The 25,932-nt window shown below is 39.0% G+C and overlaps 1 protein-coding gene across 6 annotated transcripts in view; it reads right to left on the bottom strand.

Moving 5' to 3' along the window:
• Nucleotides 1-13,044: 13,044 nt before the first annotated feature.
• The window catches only part of rbfox3a (RNA binding fox-1 homolog 3a), a 376,227-nt gene continuing 363,339 nt past the window's right edge, over nt 13,045-25,932 (bottom strand). For 5 of the 6 annotated variants that reach the window (XM_017482608.3, XM_017482612.3, XM_047159288.2 and 2 more), the window contains 2 exons: nt 23,113-23,191; nt 15,690-21,325 (listed from right to left, as the gene is read on the bottom strand). In XM_017482608.3, the coding sequence (XP_017338097.2) occupies nt 21,281-21,325; nt 23,113-23,191 (124 nt within the window). In that variant the 3' untranslated portion in view covers nt 15,690-21,280. Of the gene's footprint in view, nt 14,639-15,689; nt 21,326-23,112; nt 23,192-25,932 lie in introns of those variants that run through there. The other variant, XM_017482611.3, reaches the window with a different exon arrangement.

The following is a 25,932-nucleotide window of genomic DNA, read 5'->3' as shown; positions in this document are numbered from 1 at the left end:
GAGTGGAAAACCATCCTTTTGTTTCCTCCTTAATTTTGTTCTCTGACTGCGAATTGGCAGTAGCTCAGTAGCTCAGCACTGATGTGGTGGTGTGTTTGCAGGGGGATTTGGAGACCTGTAGGCAGAGCACACACTGGGGAGTTGTGGTGTTTGTCCTTGTATCTGGAGTGTGTGTGTGTTTGTGTGTGTGTGTGTGTGGGGGGGTGTGTGTCTGTGTGTGAGTGTGTGTGTGTGCGTGAGAGAGAGAGAGAGAAAGAGAAAGAGAGAGAGAGAGTTGCAGGGTAATAGAGTTGTGATGGCAGATTAGTGAAGTCTCAGACCATAAGTGTGATGAAGAAAACTAACCTGTGTTTAATTAAACAAGCAAACAAAGAAGACAAAGGAGCCAGGACTAGGAGGACAGAGTACATGAGGATTGGGCAAGTACGTAGACTTAGCAGAATGAACATTTAGTTTACCCGTGGAACAAAGCCTCTCTTTCTCTCTCTCTCTCGCTCTCTCTTTCCCTCCAGTCAAGTCTATAGTAAATATTTACTCTTATTTGAAGCTGCAGTGTTATCCATGAGCCGGAATTAGGCACATTTCTCCTTGTTCCCCTCACACAGTCTCCATCTCATTTATTTTGTCTTGTTTTCTCTTGGTTTAAATAGACCATAGCCTCAAACTTACTTGAAGCTGTCCTGCTAAAACTCAATAAACTGCTTGGTATAATTCAGAAGGTATAAAAAATAATAACCAAAAACTAGCAAGAAAATGTCTCCAGGGCTACATTACTGAAATATCCTGAAACATATCCTAAATATAGAACACCGGTCAATGTTCTTACACTGATGTTTCCCAGGGTACAAAAGCAATTTGCTTAAATTCTAAATATATGTAGACCTGGTTGCATCATTGCACAGAAATAGATTGTCTAATTTAATACTTTTGGAAAAGATTATATAAGATTATTGAAGAAAAATATTGGAGAATACATCTATGATACATTTAATATACTGTAATTATAATGTACTGTCCCCTCCAAAACTATTGGAACAGCAAGGCCAATTCATTTGTTTTTGCTGTAGACTAAAGACATTTGGGTTTGAGATGAAAAGATGAATGACATAGAACATAGCCCATTTTGTATCAGAGCACCCAATTTGTAGGAAGCAAAAATATTGGAACATGTGATTGACAGGTGTTTCCTGTTACCCAGGTGTGTCCTGTTGCATTAATTGTTTAAAAAATAAACAGCTCTGAACATATACTCTTGGTTTTAGCCTCCAGTTTAACCTGTGAAGACTGCATTTGTTGTTAAAAAGGATAAGCCAACATAAAGACCAAAGAGCTGTCTATGGGAGAAAAGCAAGCCATTTTGAAGCTGAGAAAAGAGGGAAAATCAATCAGAGGCATTGCACAAACATTGGGCATAGCCAATACAACAATTTGGAATGTCCTGAAAAAGAAATAAACCACTGGTGTACTGTGCAATAGACACCAAATGGGACAGCCAAGGAAGCAGCTGATGACAGAAGCATTGTGAGAGCTGTGAAGAAAAATACCAAAAAACAGCAGTCAGTGACATCACCAACAACCTACAGAGGGCAGGGGTAAGGTATCATTATCCACCTTTCAAACAAGACTTTGAGAGCAGAAATATAGAGGCCATACCACTCAGAAGCAGTAAGAATTAGGAAGCCAGATTGGAATTCACAAAGAAATAGAGAAGAGACACAAAATCTCTGGAACCAAGATTTACCTCTACCAAAGTGATGGAAAGGCCAAAGGAAAAAAAGGGGAAAAAAAAGGATCTGCGCATCATCCAAAACATACAAAACTCCCAAACGCCAAAACGAATCTGTAAAATATGGTGGAGATAGTGTCATGGCTTGGGCTTGCATGGCTGCTTCTGGAACAGGCTCACTAGCAGCAGAATGAATTCAGAAGTTTACAGGAAGGTTTTGTCTGTTACTTTAAAGAGAAATGCATCCAAATTAATCAGGAGGATTTTCATCATGCAGCAAGACAATGATCCAAAACATACTGTCAACTCAACAAAGGACTTTGTCTGGGGAAAAAGTGGAAGGTTTTTGACTGGCCAAGTCAATCACCAGACCTTAACCCAATTGAGCATGCATTTCACCTCCTGAAGAGGAGACTGAAGGGAGAAACCCCTCCAAACAACAGCCTGAGGTAAACGCCTAGAAAAGAAAACCAACAATTTTGTAATGTCAGTGAATCCCAGGCTTTATGCAGTTATCGCAAGCAAGGGATATGCAACCAAATATCAAGTGTTTTTACTTCAAGACTTATCTGTTACTATACATTTGCTTGCCTAAAATTGGGTGGTCTGGTCTAGATGCAAAGAGCAGGAATTAAAAGCTAAAATCCTAAACTCTTGTTCAATAGCCATCTTTTTATTCTCAAACCTAAATGTCTTTTGGTGTATAGCACAAATAAATGAATTGACCTTGCCATTCCAACAGTTTCAGAGGGGAATGTATATACTGTATTATATATATATATATATATATATATATATATCTCATGTCTTCAGTTTTGATTGGCCAAGTAATGAACTCTGAATTAATGTATTGACAATAATAGTCACAATGTTGACAGTAGGTGATTCTTACTCTGTCAGCTACCTCTCATTAAAAGCCCAACACATGACAGACACCACATAAGCTCCATGAAAGAGAGCCCTTTAGAACTGCGGATTTATTTTCTGGAATTAATTTCCAAGTATAATTAAAGCCTTAATCTCCTTTTTACCCTCAACAAAACAATTTTGTACGAACCCAGAGAAGCAATCCAAAATTAATTTACCGCACCAGTGATTAGTATTAATGCTTTGGCAGTTTTTTTTTTGCTCACTTCTCCCTCTCTCTCTCTCTGAGTATTCAGAAGAAAGGATATGTCCTGTTGTAACATAGAATATTCACATGTAATTAATGTAAGCCCAGCAGTGCGCAGGGGGCTAGCAGGCATGTACTCTTAATAGCCTTCATCCAGGGAATGACAGCTTTATCGCTTTATGTCAGCGGTGGCCTGCTTATGCTATGAGTCTGAACACTTTCATATCAAAGAAAGCCAATTCTTCTGATGCTAGCCAAAAAACATGTCTCCTTTTCTACATGGAAGTATTCCAGGTTTTGGCAAGCGGGATAAACTAATGCAAGATGAATGTTCCAGGAGTTCCAGGAGGAGCCATAACAGGGTATGTTCAAAGTATTGCCTGTAAGAACTCAAGCTTTATGCACCTCTACCTGTAATTCAAGACAGAAGGATCAGAGAGGCTTATTGAACCAAAGTGGTCATAGGAACAAGTAAGCTCCTTTATGTAATTATAACATAAATGACATGGCATACAAGAAGAACTGAAAGAAAATGAGAAACAATAAGAGAGGAGCTCTGCGTCTTATATATACACTGTCGGTTCTGAGCTGTCTAGGCTAGTATTTTTCATCCATTTCCTCAGGTGACATCTAGCAGAGATGCAAAGCTTTGTTTGATTGGACTAGACTCCAAACAGCATGTATAACAAGGTGATGAAAAAGTACTGAAACATGGGATCAATGTGAAGAGTGAAGCCTTGTTTGTTAGTGTAGATGAGTGCATCTTGGTGTTGTTTTGGAGGACAGAGAGGAGAGATCAATGGTGCATTTGCTTTGTGTAGGTAAATGATCATAGGGAGAATGGACAGGTACACTCTATCTTATGGTCATCAGGGGATTTAAGACAAATTGGCCTAAAACTCTCATCATCCTTTTCACTCCCAATTCTGAATCTGAACACTGGCATTGACTACACACCGAGCTCCTGCCAAGCACTGCCTCATTCTTTTCCAGAACAAAGTTGAATGGTCTATTTACACTCAATTTCTATCCTGTCCAAGGGTGTTAAAAGTAAATGTAAATTTTATATTAACAAACAGTTGTTTAATATGTCTTACAAAATTTGGCATTGGAATGTTGGTCACAAATATCTAGCAGTAGTAAGTCTAGGCAACCGGACATGGGTTATGACAATAAAGATCCTAACAAAAGGTAAAGTTGCATAAATTTGTTAATATGAGAAATTAAAAATGAGTTAAAAATCAGTCAAAGTGTTGATTTTATTTAGCCAGTTAAGCTCTAAAAAAGAACTTAACAACAATTACATACAAAAGTACAAGGCTGCAATGTAGCAATGAGCAACAAATATTCTCCATTAACATACACTTTGTTGCAAAGAATTTAGTTTAAAATAACAAAACGCTACCATTTCAATAATTAGTCATGAATAACCATGCGTAACATGGTTCGAGATTCCAGATGGTCTGCTTAAAAGCAACACAGTAACACTTCAGAGTTTAAAAGACCCCAAAGATCACAATTTAAAAATTGGACAGCTGGATTCTTCAGGTTGTCAAGTTTCAAAATAAACACCATATCCATAACAAGAAGATGTTTTAAAGGAGTTAACATCAACTTCTTAAGGATATGGTGTTTATTTTGAAACGTGATAATACTGAAGATTCCAACTGTCCAATTTTTAAATTGTGATCTTTGGGTTCTTTTTGCCTCATCACTGTTTGTAGTTATTGTATGCTCCTGAGTTGTACAAATTTCAGATGTCAGTTGTTTCTCCATTTGTTTCAGTGGAAATTCTTAATTTCCAACTCCCGTGCAACCTACAAAACACAGCTCCTGAACTTATAAAAATACAAACAATTCCAATCAACTTGTGGTGATGTAGGTGACTTCGGACTGTAGTTTTGGAGACTTTCTGACCCCAAGATGCAACTAACTTCTGCAATTCTCCAGCTGTGATCCTTGGAGATTTTTTAGCTCTCAGACCATCCTCTTCACAGTGTGTTGAGGCAATATTGACACACGTCCAATTCCAGGTTGATTCATAACATTTCCAATGGACTGGAACTTCTTAATTATTGCCCTAATAGTGGAAATGGGTATTTTCAATGCTTGTGCTATTTTCTTATAGCCACTTCTCATTTTGTGAAGCACAACAACCTTTTGCCATCACAGCTATATTCCTTGGTCTAACCCATTGTTAAAAATGAATAAAGGAATTTGGCCTCTATGTTACCTCATATTTATACCCCTGTGAAACCAGAAGCCATGGTTGAATAATTTCCTGTGGCATAGTTGAATAATTTCCTGTGGCACACCTATATTTAACAAAAATATTTTTTTGATAAACCTGTGTTGTGTTTGGTATCCATGTTTGATATCTATTGTTTGATATCTATTGCTTGATATCCATTAAAACAGAATATTATTGTGAATTTTTGAACATAACTATAAAAACAATATTAAACAATAGAAAGACAAATTTTCACAGCTTTCTATGTTCATATTTACCAAGGGTGCCAATATTAGTGGAGGGCACTGTATGATAGTGGAACATTGCTTGGTAGTGGATCTTGAAGTGTGAGGATAAATGGCATCATCAATTCCACCAAGTGTCATTCAAAAACCTGATTGCTTCTGCCAAATATTAAAATTTAATCACAAATGGATCGCCAAACATGCATCCAAATCAAAATGGAAAGCCAGAACACAGAAACACTGTTTTACAATGGCCAATTTAGTCTATCTTTAACTTTACTGCCAGCCTGTGGTCTGAGTTGAAAAAGGGCAGTGCACATGCACAAATCTCATAATATAAAGGAACTGAAATGTTCAAGCTTAGTGCTATGGAAGCTTAAAAAAATATTTGTTGAGGTGCCAATAATTTTAAAATCAATGTTTTGCTGAAAAGAAAAATAAGATAACTATTTATGCCCCCAAAATATTGGGTTTAATTAAATCTATACAGCTTCTCGATATGTTTAAGCTCAACATACTCATTGCATGTGCTACTTATTTTCATACATTTTTTTCATTTTAAATAGCCACTTTATCCTGGTCAGGGGTTGTGGTGGATCCAGTGACTACCCAGGAACACTGGGAGTGAGGCAGAAATACGTCTGGGTTACACATGCAACCCTGTTCCTTGAGAAGGGAATGAGATGTTGCTTGATCTTTACACTATGTGAAGTGCCTTCTCGTGTGTCCGGTATCTGAAGCTTGTGTAAAATCATGCCTATTTGTAGGCCTGCTGTGATCAGGTGACATGGCAATTAAATGCGTCATGTGGTATAAAATGGCACCTATGAACCGCACCATCAGCCTCTATTATCTGAAGCAAATACGCAATTCACAAGCATGCCCCAGTATGACAAAGCTACACAATGTATCAGTCCCTTCTCAGGGAACTGTGTTACATGCATAACCAAGACGGTCCATTGCAAAGGGAACTCAACATTGTGTGAGCTTCATGCTGTGGGAACAAGAATACCCACTCCATCATACTGAGGGCATAGCCTGTTCAAAAGATCTGAGCCCGAGGATCACTACAAGACACTCGAGCCCAGGGTGAAATGTATATGCAGGCAGTAATATTGAATGTATTTTTATAGCGTAGACCACCCCACCACAGCACACACTCTAAGGGTATCCCTTTGGACAAAACCTTCGAGGAGGCAACCCCCAAATGGAATGAACCCTTATTCCCAGAGACGTAGTGTGACTGTACTCTTTATAAGCGATAGAGATTGCTTCCATGATACAATTAGAGATGTGCTGCTTCGACACATCATCACCTCTACTGTCGTTGCCAAAGCAGACCTGCAGCTGCTCCGACTTACTCTACAGGCCAGAGAGGTGAAGCTACGTATAGAGAGCCCCTACTGGACACAATAGATGCAATTTCTCTTCTTCTGGTGTGAGGAATGGAGGAGGGCACAAAGCCTGCAACACTACCGGCTGGGCAGCAGACATAGGCACTTTAGGAATATAATCTGGCCTAGGATATAGGAAGGCCTTGTCTAATCCAGGGGCAAAGTCAAAGCAGGAAGGTGCAACAGAGAGAGCTTGCAGATTTCCTACTCACTTGAGAGATGTCAGGGCCAGAAGAAGAGCTACCTTTAGAGTCAGAAGCTTCTCTGAGCCTGACTCTAAGGGCTCAAATGAGGCACCTGACAGACCTTCCAGGACAACAGAAAGGCTGAGGCCCATCTGCAGACTACGCATAAACCTTGATGTTAGAGGATTTTGACCCACAGAGTCTCCATCAATAGGGTTGTGGCTGGCTGAAATGGCGGCCACATAGACCCTGATTGTAGAAGGAGCCAACCCTGCTGAGAAACATCCTTGTAAGAACTCCAGAACTGTAGCTATTGCGCAGTTTACTGGGTCTAGCTGACATTCCTCACACCACAGGTCAAAAAGTTGTTCTTCATGGTTGGTGCTCTAGCATTCAACATCGTCTCATTAACCTCAGTTGCAAGACCAGAATCTATGAGCTGGTGCCCCTCAGGAGCCAGACCCACAGTTTCTATAGTTCTGGCCGACGGTGATAAATCAGCCCTCTGGTTTGGGACTGTAGGTCACTGCAGACAGAAATCTCCCAAAGAGTGCCATCTAGCAGTGATATTATCTCAGAGAACCATATTCGAGCGGGCCAATAAAGTGCTACTTGCAGCAGACGTAGACGGTCTTGACGAACTTTCACTAGAACTTGTGGGATCAGAGCGATCGGGGGAAAAGTATACTGACGTGACCTTTGCCACATGTGCACCATGGCATCCAGCCTCAGTGGTGTGGCAGGAGTGAGGGCAGAAGACCGGGCAATGTGTTGTCTCCTCTGAGGCAAACACATCCACTTCCGCTTGGCTGAACCTCCGCCATATGGAATCCACCACTTGTGGATGGATCTTCCAATCCCTGGACCTCAGCCCCTGTCTCGACAGAATGTGTGCCCCCACATTCTGTTTGCCCAGAATGTACATTGCACTTACTGACAAAAACTTTCTCTCCGCTCAGAGAAAAATTTGTTGCACCTGCCTGAACAGGGGGCGTGAACGTAACCCTCCTTGGTGGTTGATATATGAAACCACCGCTGTGTTGTCTGTCACAACTAACACATGATGACCTCAATTGAGGAAGAAAGAATTTTAGTACTTGAAATATGGCCTGCATTTCTAGGCGATTTATATGCCACTTCAGATGAGGGCTGCTCCAGAGACTGTGAGCTGGACAGCTGTCTAAGGCCACACCCCAGCCTGTGAGGGAGGTGTCTGTCATTACCATCTTGCGATAAGGAGATGCCCCTAGAGTGTGACCCGAGACTAGAAACTGGGGACATCTCCAAATTCTCAGAGCATTTAGGAATTGCCGCGTTACACTGATTACTCTCAGAGGTTTCATCCTCATACGAAACCCCTGACTTTTCAGCCACCTCTGAAATGGTCTCATGTACAATAGGCCCTATGTTATGACATTGGCTGCTGCTGCTGCCATAAGCCCCAACAGTCTCTTGTAGAGACTAGAGGCGATGCCCAGATCCAGCTTTATCTTACTCAATATTGATAGGATTGACCCTATTCATGTTGGGGAAAGAAGCACCCTTATCGTAGTAGAATCTCATATAACCCCTAGAAAAGTTGTCCTCTGCACTGGAGAAAGCACAGTTTTCTTGAAGTTCATCCTGAGCCCCAAGCCCTACATGTGGGCAAGAACAACATTTCAATGTTGAATCGCCAGTTCCCTGGATCATGCTTGCATTAACCAGTCGTCCAGGTAGTTTAGTACACAGATGCCCTGAAGACGCAAGGGAGCCAGAATGCAAGGGAGAATCCATGCACTTTGTGAACATACAAGGGGAAAAAGCTAGATGGAAGGGAAGAACCTGACACTAGTATGTGTTGCCTCCAAACGTGAACCTCAGGAACTTCCTGTGATAGTGCAATATTTCTATGTGGAAATATGCGTCTTTTAGGTCTATCTTCACAAACCAGTCCTCGAATTGAATGTGTGGAATGATAAGTTTGAGCATCAGCATCTTGAACCTGCATGTCTGAAGAATACAGTTCAGATGACACAGATCTAAAATTGGCCGCGTACTCCCATCTTTTTTGTGGACCAGGAAATACAGGAAATAACGGCTGTAAAAACCTCCCTCCCTCAGTGAACAGGGTACATGTTCTATGGCCTCTTTGTCCACGAGGGATCTTACTTTGTGTGCTAATGTTAGGCTCTGCTCTCTACTGACTACTGTGGTGAGCACACCTCTGAACCGGGTGGGGGGGCTGAGCTTTGAACAGGACCTGGTAACACTTTTCTATGGTAGACAGAACCCATGGAGACACATTTGGCAGTAGTTTCCATGCTGCCAGATGGTCTTTTAGTGATGTTAACTCTTCCACATTCTGTTGGAGGGAAAGCATTAGATTTTCATTGCCCTGTGACAGCTCAGTGACCAGAGAACACTGAAAACTTGAGATAGCCTTGGCTAGGGGAGGCCCTATAGTAGTACTGGGGGCTAACTGCCCTAACAACCTCATGTCCCCTGATACACATCCCTCCGCAGCCCCTCAGGACTGCTCGCTCCTTCTTTGTCTGCTTGGCCTTTATGATCATTCTAAGATCAGGCCTATTAGCAGGCTGCAACTGTGGCTGCCCGGTCCTCCTGGCTCTCTGCAGGGGTAGGTGGGCTGCCACACCCTCCTTCTGAGCCTTCCTTGCACTCGTAGATGCCTGGGTGAACTTGACATAATGGGGAAGGGACTGGCTGATCACCACCATATATGTTGATCTCACTCATCAGGTCTGCTTGGTAGGTCTGCAACAATGCCATTGTATGCAGTGACACACAAGCGAGACCCACTGCTGCATAGCCCTTGCCCACCAATGCCAAGGTGGCTTTACATGGCTTGGATGGCAAAGCCAGCACCCGTAAATTACCTGCCGTTGATGGAGAGAGGTAACTCACAAACGCTTCCTCCACCTTCGGCATGGCTAAATAATCGTGCCATTCATTCCCCACGATGGCCGAATAATCTGACATCGTGGGGTTTTAAATATGGCTAGGGTATGGTTTTCCTCAGAATTGTGATATTTCATCATACACTTCTGGGGAAAAGGGGACTTTTCTGTTGTGTGAGGGAGATTTATTTTCACTGGGGAGAAAGAGCTCATCCAGCCTGCTACGAGCCACTTCCTCTTCTCCGGGCCAGTCTAGATTTAGTTTGTCAACTGCCTTAGTAATCACTTCAAGCAGCTCTATATATGCTTGAGTGCTGCTCTCCATTTTTGGTGCAGTGGCACCTCTTCTGGCTCCTTGGAGTCAGACCTTGTTTTTTTTTGGCTTTCCATAGCGGAAGGAGGAGTTGCAATGCGAGCTCCAAAAGCCGGTGGAGAGACGGAGCAAGAGATAGAGCAGTGCTCGTCTCTGGCTCCTATTCCAGATCCACATGAGATCCCCCGGACCTGAGCCAGCTGATTGCCTTGGAAGCATTCGGTGAAGATCTGCAAGGCTCTGAAACCCAACTCCCTTCAGCGAAGAAGAGAGCGAGCTGCCATCAGAGCTGTCTGATTGTAAGGCGTCCACAATAAACACAGTTAGACCTCTTGAGGACTGCCCTGGCATGCTCCAACCCTAGGCACTTCACACAGAAAGTGTGTTTGTGTACACAGAAAGTGTATACAAACAACCAACAAGCAGTCTCACTGAAGATAATAAGGCTCATTTTACAGTTCACAGGTGCCGTTTTTATATTGCCGTGTTTAATTGCAACGTCACCTGATCACGGCAGGCCTATAAATAGGCATGATGTTACACAAGCTTCAAATACCGGCCACGTGCAAGTGTGCTTCCCACAGTGTGAAGCTCATGCAACATTGAGTTCCCTTTGAAAGGGAACACCTGTTACTGTTACTTATTTGATATATTACGTTTTGCTTATTTTTCAGAATTTTTAAAAAGTGCTGCTGTTTCTCTAATATCCATAAGCATTAAAACACAATGAAGACTGTTTGTTGAAGAAAGAAATATTTATTAATAATCATATTAATCATGATGATAATAATCATAAGATAATGATATAATAAATAGTATTGGTTGTCTGAAGCACATTGGAAGCATACAGAAAGAGAACAACTCAAATGCAAAGTTAGACCCAGAACAGTCTTTTCATTTTCAATATTGATTTTTCTGCTTATTTTTCTAAACTTGTATTTATTTGGAACAACTGCAAAATATATATGAAGAAAATAACCTGAAAATATTAAAAATAGCTTTGTTGTTACATTGAGCCAGTGTAGCACAATAAGAACAATGTTTTTTTTTTTTATTTTTATTTTTTTAAATATAGCACATTTTGTATTGAGCCGACAATAGAAGGAGATTTTGTACATTTGTAGAAAATAAAGGGGCTGGAAGCACATAGACAGTGAATGGACTGACAGATGAATGGAAGGATGGACGTGTGGATACTCTTTCACTGAGATGGCCTTCTCACACCCCATTCAAACCTTTGTGCTTAGGGGAACTGGTGAAGACACACATGGCTACAGATTGTGGACAGGGTGTATGACTGCTGAACTAGATTTAGGTTTGTGTTCATAAAGATTGGATTACTTCATCAATTTGAGTTTGACAAAGTTATCTGCATAACTGCTCTTGGGCCTGGTAGGAAGACAAATTTTGTATGAGGGAATGTTAGAGAAGCACACGTGTCATTTCAGCTTAAGCTAAAGGAGTATGAGCGCACTACAGTTTGCATTGCCTTTTGGCTTTGGGTTGAGGAAGACAGGGTGAGCTGACTTTGGTGCTTAGGTGGACATGTCTTCATACTTCAAGGAAGGAAAAAGAGCACAGAGTGAAGACAACAAGCCAAAAGGTACAGTGCAAGGGCTGATACACACCTTACAGCGGTCTAAAACCAGGACATGTAAACAAGATATACGTCATACAGACAAAAGCAAATAAATAAATCCAGAGGTCTTGGATCTCTGTGAAATTGACATCTTTTGTTACTTTGTTCAGTTACAGTCTCTTTCAGTACAGAATCATCCAGTCAGATTTAATGTCCCTGAAACAGCTTGCCTTGACGGTTAGCTCCCATCCGCCACTGCTGATGCATGCTGATGCTCCATAACTCTCCTCTAACAGTAAACAAGTGCCTCCATTGCCCAGTGTATAGTTAACTTTAATGTACTACAATCGCTGAGATACGAGTTGCCAGCTTGATAGAAAACAAAGTATTGTTCTGAAAGCAGAAGAGGAGTTATTTTCATGGTGTGAAACGTGTAAGTTCTGTCTTGACATAACACCTGAGTCCAAGGAAGCTCATGATTTGCAAAGCTTGGGAATGGCATCTGGAGAAGAGGCTTACCTACACACTATTAAATGTACCATTCTTTGACTGAACCAAAATCCTGGAAAATCAGCATGTCTGATTTGCATGTCACATAAAAAAAAACATTTTCATGTTTTAATTTCACATATAGAGTAATACATCTTAACAGGAAGCTTTTGCATGTAAGTAAATTTTTCACATTTTGCATCAACAAAAACATTTAGCTGTTTTCTTATTAACCTCAACACATTGTTCCTTTTCTTGAAGCACATTGGTGAACCAATTTTGACTGATCACACTGTCCTGGAGTGCTCCTTTTTATCATGTAACAGTAGTCAACACAGACATCTCCGTTAGAACTCAGGTCCAGTATCAGAGCAGAGACTAGCTAGACCATGTACATACATTTACAAAGTACTACTTAAAAAATAAGGACATATACCTAAAAAGTTCAAGAGTTTGAAGTACATTCAATAGCTGAAATGAAGAATCAGACAGACAGAGAAATGCCACCGAAGTAAAAATCTCTCAGTACACTGACAGTGCAAAACCTGAACCACCATTGAAAACAAGAAATCAAATCATTGTTTGAAGGGTCGCAAAGTCACAAATAGATATATTCATATAGAAATGTTTTTTTCTCCATACTTGTAATACAATAATACAACATTAGTAAATGGCTACAATTGACATTTGACCCATGCTCAGCAGCATGTTATTAGTACAATGTATAACTATATATGGATATCACTAAAGTGGAGCTCAGTCGAAGTAGAAAGGTAACAGACTTTAGTAAAAATTGCTTGCAACCCTTTGACCAAAACTACCGCCCATCTCACTTTGTTTCCCACATTATAGCAGGCAAGAGCCCATTTTCAAGATGGATGGCCAAACTCCTGTGACAATACAAAGCAGACAGCTCCAATTGTCTTAATTTGTAGCCCCCTGACACCATGTACAAAAGTGGTTTACTACACAACATGGCCACCGCCACAACAACACTACAATGTAATGTTTTTTGGTAGGGTCACGTGAAGCCCCTTTCCACCCATTTCCCACTTACTCCACTGTGACCATTCCATGCTGAAACACTATATCACACACGCACGCACACACACACAAACACACACACACACACACACACACACACACACACACACACACACACACACACACACACACACACACACACACACACAGCCTTGTATGTCTCCGTGCGCCCGTTTTTCTTCACTGGGCCTTTACACGTTGTGCTACTGAAAACAGAGGGCTGTCAGACAGCATGAATGCCTGTATGAACTGCATCTTTTCATTTGGGGATGAGATGGTCATGTAGCTTTAGCAATTGCCACACTTAACCATAACCATTAAAGTATTCATAATGACAATTTATCACACACTGCATGGGAACAGCCTCAAAGACATCTCAAGCACTCTTTTTTTTCGTGGACAGGCTTTTGGTGGTATATGTACAGTATCTTGACTTGACCTGCCTCTCCTATTTAAATTATAATATTATATGATCTTAACAAACTTTAAATTATTTTAAAAGTATCATCTCTTGACATTGGCATGAAACATAATTACAGTACAGTGGATCTATATTTGCAAAATTCAAATGATTTCTTTTTTTTCCCTTGTCAAGTTTATAAAACTGCGTTAAGCCAACAATACTGACATTTAGGAGAAATGGGGTAAAGGAGTGAATAAAAGCTTCTTTTTGTGGCCTACATCAATGACTAAAGGCCCTTGACCTTTCTCTCTAGGATGTAATCTTGTTCAACAGGAACTAACCGAGGCATTAACTGTCACTTCTGACAGAAGGTCAGTGAAGGAAGACTCAGGCCTACCACACACTGGAGCCCTAGACGATGCCAGGCTGCATGGACTTGTGTTTAAAGAGGCTGCAGCCAGACTTGTCTTACCCTATTCCCTCTACCCAGTCTTAAGGACAGGATAAGCTAGTCTGCAAAAGGAGGGAGAGGGTGAGGAAACAACCATGCCCCCTCAACCCCCCTCTCCAACAGCGCTGCATTCATGCATCGTTTACCTCTGCTGAGTTTTTTTTTAAACATTTTATAACATATTTATACATACATATATCGCTATATAGATTTTTATATATATATATATACACTCATCTTTTACTCTTTTTGAGATCACAAACTTAAAAAAGTTTAGAAAAATAAAAAAAGTTTTTTTATGATGAGCTCTTGTCTCGTCCTCCACCCAGCCAGGCTGTCCCAGGTGAAGGCTACTTCTTCCTCCGCTTCACAGCTTGGCTGTCATTCATGTCTCCATTACGATATGATACCTTCAGCTCACAGCCTTGGTGGAAGGGATCCTTCTTTTTATGTGTTTGTGTATTTTTATGTGTTTTGTTTTGTATCACCTCCTTAATCCTTCTTGTCGTCCAATATATAGCTGATGTCCGTCTCTTCTATGATCCCTCTTTTTCTCTTTTATTTACTAGAAACATAAAAAACAGGCCGATTAGTGGAATGTTATCCTGTAAGCTATTGAATGTTAGAATGCACTTGTTAAACAGCTGAACTAATTAAACAATAAAACAAAACCTACTGCAATGAAAAACTCTGCTTGGTCTCAGAAATGATATCAGAAATATCAGCCATAAACCCTGGATATAATGCTAAACACGCATTTTGGGATTATCTGTCAATTCCTAATACAGAGGGGCTAAACTGAAAACAAGACACATTAAAGGAGCTTTGGCAAAATTGAAGATAACAAAATAGCTCTATAGAGGTTGACAGTAAACAAGTAGATCAGCGGTTTCCACAACGAAAGCTGGGCAGATGTTAGACAGTCGGAGAAACAGAACAACAGAGAGAGGGTGAGAGGAGGAGAAGATCAGGAGCAAGACCGGGAGTCCAAGGTGTCCTGGGGCTCTCTTCCTGACAGAAGCTCTCTAATTTAGGGAGATGTGGCGCTGAATTGAAGAGGCTCACAAGAGCATGCTAGCCAACTTTAATTTTAACATCACTTTGTTGTTGTTCAGGACCTCCCCGGAGGAGCCCAGAGATGTGCTCTGGCATACTGATCAAGCCCCATGATGGGCTTCTGTTCTCGACATGAGCCACTTTATCTCTTACACAGATTCAAGATGGGCTTTGCTATCTTGCTTGACAAACACAGACAGAAATAGACTCAGAGAAAGAGCTACGAGAGCTGCCCGAGCTGCTGCCTACTCATCTGTGACCGGGTACAGATTCTCTTTCAAATTGTTCCGCCATAGACATTGAAACACATGCAATCTCTGAGCCCACTAATAGCCAGAATAAGTTTTCATTCATATATATATATATATATATATATATATATATATATATATATATATATATATATATATATATATATATATATATATATACACACACACACACATTTCTTTGAAGAACAGATATGTACAGTGTATAGTTTCATTTAAAATTTAAAGATCAATTACATTCATATATATGAGGACACATGCTAGAATTCCATTTTTATTTAGACACAAAAGCATATCTTTACAATACTATACTGTACAGAAGTGTACAGAACTATAACTACAGAATCTTCAGAGTCCATAACCAACAGATATGTGTAAAATCTTACGATCAGTCAATGTTTTCAACACACAGTATGATCTGAAACATTCAAAATGTCCAGTGCACATTGCACATGAGCTAAGCAGCAAATACACAGGTGACAGATTATACATATAAAAGAGGATCCAATAGTGTAATATAGTTATACAAGTACCTATGTTGTTTATTTTTTAAAAACGTTTACAAAAAAATCCCCTGGCAGAAGATGAAATGAAAGAAAAAAAAAACATTAAAAATTAAAATCACTCTGCATTTGCATAACTAAATTAAAAGTGCATCAATGACATAGTCTGTATGTAGCAGCAATACAAATACATGTTTGCTTCACATATCTGAGGTGTACAAATGTGGCTGTAACTTTTCTATTGCCATTTCTAATGCCAACATTTCTATATGGTATCAATCCATATACTTTCACTATATTATTGCGTTGCAAAACATTTCAGGCAAATTGCAGCCCTCAAATGATCTTTGCTAATCTTTACTGAAACTGGTGACTAACTTTTGTCACCATAATTAAAAAAAAAGAGATTACAGAAATGATGCTGCCATTTTCTACTGGCCCTTGGCCCATGGTGCCATCTTACAAATGACTGCATTAACAGAGCCAATTAGAAGGGCAATCTTTTAATGGCTCACTGCAGCATCCGTGCAAAATGAAGACTTCCATCATGACAATCTGCAAGCTCACACATTCATTTTGATGCCAGCAAACTGTCCTCTAAGCACTCATCTCTTTTTCAGCGCTATTTAGCCTCACACTCTAAATACTGGATCACACAAATGGCTAATGGAGTTATAATTGAGTAATAATACAGTATGATGCATATAATTCTGTTTAATATAGACAAAATGCCTATACTGAAAATGAGTGTTTTTAGTAAGAACCACTGAAATCAAAATGGAGGTTTTGTACATTTCTGCATAGTTATGTATCGGAAGGATTCTGGAAATGAACTAGTGGAAAGTAACATACAATTTGGAATGGTTTGAATGTTAAAAATTTGGGCTCTGATTGACTAAAATCCAAAATAACGAGCACTCATTTGTGTGTGCAGTAGGGTAAATTGTGCATGCAGTTAGTGGGTGTGTTTCGGGTGATTTACAAAGAATAATTGTGTGAGTTACATCATATGCAAAGTAGGGGGAGGAAACATTATGTAAATGAGGTTTCTTGCGTGTGCTAAATATTCCTGGCAGCTGCAGTGAATATGGATCTCCAAAAGATTCCCAGAAGAGTAAACTGAATGGAAACTCAAGTATAGTGCCGACTAAACACAAGTGAGACAGGTAAAAAACCCAAACATATTAAAATATGTTATGAATAAATGAATAAAGGTGTGTAGACATACAGTAAGTATGGATTATCTTAATAAGGTATTTGTGAAAGCAAACTTTTTAGATGCTGTTGGCATAGGAGGCTTTGTTTAAATGTTGTTTGTATGTGAGGTATGAATACGCAGTAAATATATAATAAACTTAATAATACCACAGAAATAAGGAAATAAAAAGTCATAATTCAAGGTATCTAAGACATAATTTACAGCTAATTATTAAGACTTAATAAATAACATAATCTTGTTTTCAGTTGGCGGAAACAGACTTTTGAAATATTAATGCCCCATGCCCTCTGGACATATCAATCTGTTCATTCGCCATTCCTGAAGTGACTTTCAGGGTTGGTAAATTACAGTGTTGCTGCCAAATTAATTGATTTGCATTTTGCACCTTAAGTAGGAAAACCCCAAATAGCATGCTTATTAAATAAAATGCACACAACGAACAAGACATACTACTAGGCCCAAGAATGGTGTCTACTGAAAAGACACCATTCTTTGTAGATCCTGTTAGAGTGCATAATTTGTTTTTGGCTTATCAAATTTGAATGTGCTTTTACACACGCAAGACTTTATTATATGAGAAAAATGTAACTTCTGTTATTTTGTGATATTGTTGGTAAAATGACAGTGTAGTCTCTTAAATCTATCTTTAATTGAAATGAAAATGAAACCAATGTCAGAGGGCAGCTTTAATACCTTCAAGTTGTTTGAAAACATCATATAAACACATTTAAATAGCCCAACTGCACAGCACAGAGTTATTACTATAACACATTTAGACATTATCAGTTCTCTTTTCTTTTCAAAAAAAAGTATAAAGAAATATGATTTAACATTTTACATAGTTATATAAAAATCCACAATGGAATTTCTGTAGGCTTATAATATTATTTTATAAAAGGAAGAATACATTGTTTGCTTTGTTTCTCTAAGTTTGAAGTACTACAGCAAAGTTATGCTTTCTTAAATATGCTAATACATCTATTGTTACACACAAGTATACATTTTCTTATCAATTTAGTCTTGACCTTGTTAGAAAAATGGATATGTACATAGAGGAATAAAAAAAAACTACAACAACAAGAAGAAGAAACTGTTTAAAACTGATAAAGTGCAAGCATGGATGTAGAACATATTTCAGTGTTATTTACAGCTTATGTTAGCATTCATTTTGGTAGCACTAGCCTTGTATTCCATTCCCACAGAGAAAGAGGTTGGTTGTTATCTAAGAAAGGATAGAAACATTTTCAGCTTGGAGGCACTGTGTATTGAGGTACCACCAAAAAAAAAAAAGCATTTATTCTATTATAAAGCAAATAAAACTGATGTCTACTGTGTCAAAATTGAAAATGCCTGGTCTTTGAATTAGACTTCAGCTCTTTTATTTTTTTTTACTGTACAATGATTTTGTTGATGTATCGGTATTTTTAAAATAACATTTAACAATGATAAATGTGTTAATAATTGTACTTGATGTTACCACCATTATCTTAGCAGTGTTCATAAGAAACGGATTAAATATTTAAATAGCATCATGGTAGTAAGGAAAGGGTTGGGCTCAGCTGCAAACTTTCTTTCTTTCTTTCTTTCTTTCTTTCTTTCTTTCTTTTTTATCAAAACAACAACAACAACAACAAAAATCATCTTTAAAGAAGAAGGCAAAGCTCATAGATTTGGAGAGGTGGTGGTGGCTGTGAAGAGGACACTTATTTAAGTGAAATATTATGTTGCATGGTAGACTTTTTTCTTCAAAGAGGGGGAACCACTGCATCCAATCATTGTATTACAATGGGGTGTGTGTGATTTCAGTCTAGTAGGAGAATGGTGTGTCTGAAGCCACAACTGCTATGGTAATAGAACGAGCCGAACAGCAGCGCTATGCGCAGAGTAAGCCTGGTGTATCTTCAAATGAGATCAGTGGTTATTGACTCAATGGTGTTATCTTTAATCTGTGGAGTAAATTGCTTTGGATGCTGCCCCTCCGTCCTGAATCTTTTCTCCCTTTCTTCTATAACTCCCACCTTTCTATTCCATTTGAAGTGAGCAGGCAGCTATTTACTGGGCAGGGTGTGTGTCAGTGTATGGGGATGTGAGCTGCTTCTGAGCCTCAGGGACATGATCAACGCCCTGAACAACTTGGAAACGAGAGAGGCCCTATTTCACAGAAAGGATTATTGGCTTCTCCCACTCTTTCTCTCTCTTACACACTCTCTCTCACAGTATGTTCTCTAAAGGTCTAGCTTGTCTTATCACTGGCTTTCTACAAAGTGCTGGGTCTGAGCATAGTGTCACCTTGAGAGAGCTTCTCATCTGTGCACTTCTCCACTGGGAGGAAAAATGGTATAATCCATGCGAAACACTACTAGAACTCTAGAATATACACATATTTAGGGCTATGCACATGTAAAATCATGAAAGCAGACTTAATACCTTTCAAAGGTAACAACCACTCTCTTGGGGTGATTCAATCTAGGATAGTGTGACATGGTTAACATATGGATCTTACCTGAGAGGAGGTACAGACCATGTCTGATAAGGTTCGATTGATTTTCTTAAAACCCGGCCCGTTCATCTCACTCTCCCTTCCTCTTTGAAAGAACTCTTAAATCTTTGCTGTCTTATTAAGGGTTCTGAAGCCACCTATACATTTTTGGCCAGCTAATAATGTTCCAGAAATATATGACTTGGTGGGACACACCAAGCGCTTAACAAGTACCTCAACAGCAAATCAATATCTGAGCATGTTGCTCACTACCCTATGGTGCTTCATCTCTGCAAAATGTGCACAATCTCAAGGGAAACGGAAGCCTCCTTGTTTTTCATTTTAAACTTACTTGGCACTTTTTGCCTTTTTTTTTTTTTTAACAGTTTTATCTCGTGATTGTATTTCAGCATCTCACTGCAAGAGTGACCTTTAAGAAGAAGTGTGTGCCACAACAGCAATGAATATTTCAACAGCACACCGCTCTGCCTTCACTGTCTTCATTTAAGCTGCAGCGGGATTTCAAGATTTTATCAGCTAGAGGGTGCAACAGACCATGTAGTACCAAAGCGCTCTCCCTTTGTGATATTAATACTCTATGTTTATTTACAGAATGATATAAGAGCTGGAGATAATAGCTGTGATTAAGTGCACACTCGTACTGGGAAGTCTTGCTCAGAGCACTTGAATATAATAGCTCTGTTCCGCTAAAAGGGATTTTATAGAGTACTGTTTTTTCTATTTAGATTTGAATGTAATTATGGTAAAGTTTATGTTTCTTATTTATATATGCTTAGAAAATGTTTTATTGTCAGTCACTTGAGAATGTCAGCATATTTCATGAAAGATGAAAAAAAAACCTAAAAAAAGAGAAACTACATTAATTGCATTTACGACTTCTTTAAATATTATGCTGGTCTGTAGCAATGGAATACATTTGGGTGAACAGTAAATTATATCTTACTTTACATTAACATTAACATGGGTTTGTGAATAAGGGTTTAATAAAAATGATAAAACTGGCATGAAGACATTGCATTGGTTTCTGGAAGGTGAAGAGAGAGCTGGGCCAGTGAGCAAGTTTTTAAGTAAAACAGAAATTGAAATATTATAACAGATGTACAATATTCATTAAGTATGCTTGTGTTTCTGGCTGGATAGTTGCTTTGCACATGTTGCTTAGTGCAGTGCCACTGAGTAATACACATAAAGTGCGAGGCCCTCTCCCTTCACTCCCTCATAACATAAATCAGCTGAGCTCATGCCCATAAATCTAAGGCCAGACTAAATGAGAAAGCTCATTGAACAGCACCTCTCCTCCCCACAAGCTGTCATTCAGCCCCTCCTGTCTTGGCCCACACATTTCAATACAAACAAAACAGATTCCAAATCAATACAACAGTGACACACACACACACACACACACACACACACACACACACACACACACACACACACACACACACACACACACACACACACACACACACACACACACACACCGGAGAAAACATGAGAAAATTGCACAAATGTTAAGAGGTTGGACTTGAAAGGGTGTGCAACGTGGGCTCGGTGGTAACCTGGAAGCATTTTGTTCTATTTAGTTTCCCAGGAAAGGAGAAGGTGGGTTGTTTGCATTTTTGTTTGCTTTTTGTTTTGTCTGGGGATGAATTTTCTGTCTTTAGTATGGAGTGAAGCGACTGTACCCTCCTCTGTAAAGGCTAGCCTGCAACATCAAAGATGAAAAAAAAAGGTTCCAATCAGTGTAAAGTATTTGGGTTCTTCCTTTAATTTCTTCTTCCTTTTTCTTATTAAACCATCTATTTGCTTCACAGTGGCAGGTTTAATTCCATGGCTAATATGTTTCTGCGCTAAAGTATACTCTTAAAGTAAAACCAGATAGCGACTAAAGCAGTTCACACACAATCTTTAGTTAAAACATGTATCTTATCGCATTTTAGAAAAAATAAATCCAACATCATCCAATGATTTATAGCTATATAAACATGATTAAAACCCTTGGCCTAACAACTCTCTTCCAACCCACAGAGAGCAAGAAGGAGATGGTTCTCTTTAAAGGCTCAATATAGTTGTCCTGCCCAGAGGATAGTTTCTCTAGTCCTTAGGTTTATTTGATCAGAGATGTCCTGGGGTATATTAAGCACTATCTCACTGCTCTGTTTTAGCTGGACTGCTGCTCAGACCCAGTGTATCAACTTCAAAAGCCTCCATCTCCAGCCTGTCTAAAAGAAACACACATGCCTCAAAACTTGGCATGAATTCTCATCAATTCTGCTCTCAGAGACTGAGGTAAAACTAACTTACTTTATCCTCTTTGGGACTCATTATTAAACTTCTTTTTACTTGAGATTTGATGATCAAATATGCTTAAATTCTATTAATTTCCCAGATGGAGATTCAGTGGTGGTTCCTATCAACTCCTTTAGTCGCTACCAATTTGTCCTGCACGCCAGTCAGAGCTGTAAAGACCTAGTATTGTCCCATATCCAGCTCCAAATTTGCTGATTTGTTGTGCTTTAGACCAGCAAATTATGGCCATGAGAACGGGAGGATGTTTTGAAAAAGGAAGAGGAAGAAGTAAGGAAAAAAAAATCAACACAGTTTTAATTAAGTAAATGAAGAGGAAAAAATGGTCTTAATTAATGAAAGCTTTTAGCTAGCAGCTGCACTGGGGAATAATACTGTTTTGAGAATCACACGCATGTCGGCTTGGTAAATTCCAGCCATTTGTCTTAGGCAGAGTGTTTGTCCAATAAGCCCCATGGGCATGGGAAGGTGAATGCAATGAAACCTTTTTGGGTTTTCCTGCTCTCTATATCTTTTGCTATTCTTTAATATCCCTTAGCACACTGCTGCACGCGCTTGATGGTCATAAATCTTTGGATATATTGCTATCCACAACCGTAAAAACAAATAAAAACCCTAAACAAACATATTGTACAATCGTCTCGTTTGCACGGATAGGAGTTTTAGAATTTTTCATCTTTGATGTTAGCTGCAAAAGCTAGCTAAAAACAAACATTAACACAACTATCCTCAAAAAATTTTGAGTGTTCTCATATGGAAAGTAAAGTGGGTTGGACTTAAATCAGACTTAATTAATCAAGTTCAGTTCAATATCGTATTTGAGACAGAACATCCCCTTTCAATTACTAGGGAACTTAGATTCAATGTTCAATTATTTTGGACAAACTGATACATACCTAGGAAGTTGAGTAAAATGAGGCGAGTAAAATGTTCTCAGTTGTCAGGTTCATACAGGCTGTGTATGCCGTCACAACACAGAATCCACAACCATCCCAACTTCATACTTTTATTACTCTATCTACAATACGTCTAAGATTGTGATGGTCCACTTTTATCTATGTTCATTGTTATTTGATCATATAGTTTGAGCACCAACTGCTTGAATAACATCATGAAACTTTGTGGATGAAGTCAGGGGTATTTGTGTCTATGCTATAACAGTTTTATGTTATAAGCAAGACTTACCATAGTGCCCACACTGTATGTGGCTGCAGGTCCAATCGTGTGGTGATAAGGGTCTGCTGTTGCATAGACTCTGCCATAGCTGTATAAAGAGGGGAGAATATGAAGGCGTTCATTAATATTTCATGAGGTGTATCACTATTGGACAGCTTCTGTTTTAAATTCCTATTATTCCTCTTGATCTTTTGTGAAAATGCTACTGTCAACTTGATTAAATATACAGTATAGTATAAATGTAAAGGTATGTGGAAAACACATTTGCAGTCATTGGTGTTTAGGTGAAAGAAGTAGTGAGCATTTTATCTTTTTCAGGATGTGGTAAAAGTTATATTAATTTGAGTGGGACTTATGAATGGAGAAAATGAATAAAAAGAACAGGAGGGAAGCTGGAAGAGTGAGTGTGCTTAAGATATATTTTGTGTGTGTATGTGTGTGTGTAGCTCTTTTCATTCTGGCCATGCTCCTCTGCCCTGCCTTGTTTGCCCAGCCTGCACTGGGGATGGCTGTTTCTCTAACTCTTTTCATTGTTGGCGGGTTGGAACTAATTCCTCCAAGATGGGCCTCACTTGTTCACTTATTTATTTATTTACTTCCAACACTTCCCTTCTTCATTTGTTTACTTTTCCTCAACACACGCTTGCAAATGAGGGCCTGTGGGGAGCAGATAAGGCAGTGCAAGGCCAGGGCTAAGGGCAGGGACTGAGAGAGGAGAAAAGAGGAGACGGGGGAAATCCTCAGCCCAGACATGGCTATTTCACATGGAAATGCTATCGGATCTGACCAGGTTTTTGTCATGCAGGATTTTCAGTGTCTATGTGTGGTTCACACGGGAATCCCCAGGTCAATGTGGAGCCAGGCCATTCTGAGCAAATTAGCGTTACCCTGTAAAATATCAGCAGGTAAATCACTAAAGCTCCACGCCAAAATGCAGGCTACCAGGAGTATATTCATTCATCATTTCACACACTAAATGATTTTAAAAAATCATTTTGCTTAAACATGTGTGAACGTGCTATGAATCTTTATCCTGTGTTAGCACAAGTTCTAAAGAGTTCAAGTTCTTCTACTCTTGACTGAGTTCATATTTAAAGAATAATTTAGAGAAAAATATAGTTAATGCTAACTATCTATTTAGATCATTTTAACCAATCAACTAAAACTTTCTATTACATACCCGTTGCAGAATCTGCAAATGTTAATAATTGTAAAAAAACAAACAAACAGGTAATAACATTTTAATGTTATTTTAATAACATTAAAATTGCATTTTGTTTTTTATTTCATCCTGCTCTGAATAAACTATTTCACATAACCGATGTATACATATAGTCCACAAGACACAATAATAACTGAAGGTATACAAATGAACCCGTTCAAGTTTACATACCCTTGATTCTTAATGCTGTGTGTTGTTACCTGGATGATCAACGACTGTTTTTATGTTTTGTGAGAGTTATTCATGAGTCCTTTGTCCTGAGCAGTAAAATTTTGAACAGGATGATCTTTGTAAATTGATATTATTTTGTCTTCTGGGAAATGTAAATATCTTATGTAGTTTATGAAGGGCAGTACTAAATGAAAAAAAAAATCTTTAAACAAAATAATAACAATTTACACCAATCATCCTGTTCAAAAGTTTACACCCCACCCCCCGGCTCTTAATGTAGTGTGTTACCTTCTTGAGCATCAGTGAATGTTTGCACATTTTGTAATAATTTTGTATGAATCCTTCAGTTTTCCTAAATGTGAAAAGATGGATCTCAACATCATATAGCCGATCTTGGAAATGGGTCAAATATGCAGAAGATGCTGAAAAAGCAAAGAAAGTGCAGGACTTGGAGGATTTTTCTGAAGAACAGTGAGCAGTTTAACTGCTCAGGACAAACAAGGGACTCATGAATAACTATCACAAAACATAAAAACGGTCGTTGATCATCCAGATAACAACACACAGTATTAAGAATTAATGTAAACTTATGGAAACTTTTGAATGGGTTTGTTGCTGTAAATTCAGTTATTATTGTGTCTTGTGGACTACATGTATATATCTGTTATATGAAACAGTTTATTCAGGGCAGTACTAAATAAACAAACAAAATGCAATTTTACAATTTTAATGATCCCTCTTATGTAAACACACACACAGACACACACACACCCACCCACACACACACACAGATATATATATATATATATATATATATATATATATATATATATATATATATATATATATATATATATATATATATATATATGTATACACACACACACACACACACACACACACACACACACACACACACACACACACACACACACATATGCAGTATCTCACAAAAGTGAGTACACCCCTCACATTTTTGTAAATATTTGATTATATCTTTTCATGTGACAACACTGAAGAAATGATACTTTGTTACAATGTAAAGTAGTGAATGTACAGCTTGTGTAACAGTGTAAATTTGCTGTCCCCTCAAAATAACTCAACACACAGCCATTAATGTCTAAACCGCTGGCAACAAAAGTGAGTACACCAGTAAGTGAAAACGTCCAAATTGGGCCAAAAGTGTCAATACTTTTGTGTGGCCACCATTATTTTCCAGCACTGCCTTAACCCTCTTGGGTATGGAGTTCACCAGAGCTTCACAGGTTGCCACTGGAGTCCTCTTCCACTCCTCCATGACGACATCACTGAGCTGGTGGATGTTAGAGACCTTGTGCTCCTCCACCTTCCATTTGAGGATGACCCACAGATGCTCAATAGGGTTTAGGTCTGGAGACATGCTTGCCAGTCCATCACCTTCACAATCAGCCTCTTTA

Source organism: Ictalurus punctatus, chromosome 13, assembly GCF_001660625.3.
Source record: "Ictalurus punctatus breed USDA103 chromosome 13, Coco_2.0, whole genome shotgun sequence".
Taxonomy (NCBI): domain Eukaryota; kingdom Metazoa; phylum Chordata; class Actinopteri; order Siluriformes; family Ictaluridae; genus Ictalurus; species Ictalurus punctatus.
This window is presented reverse-complemented; position numbering and strand designations above follow the sequence as displayed.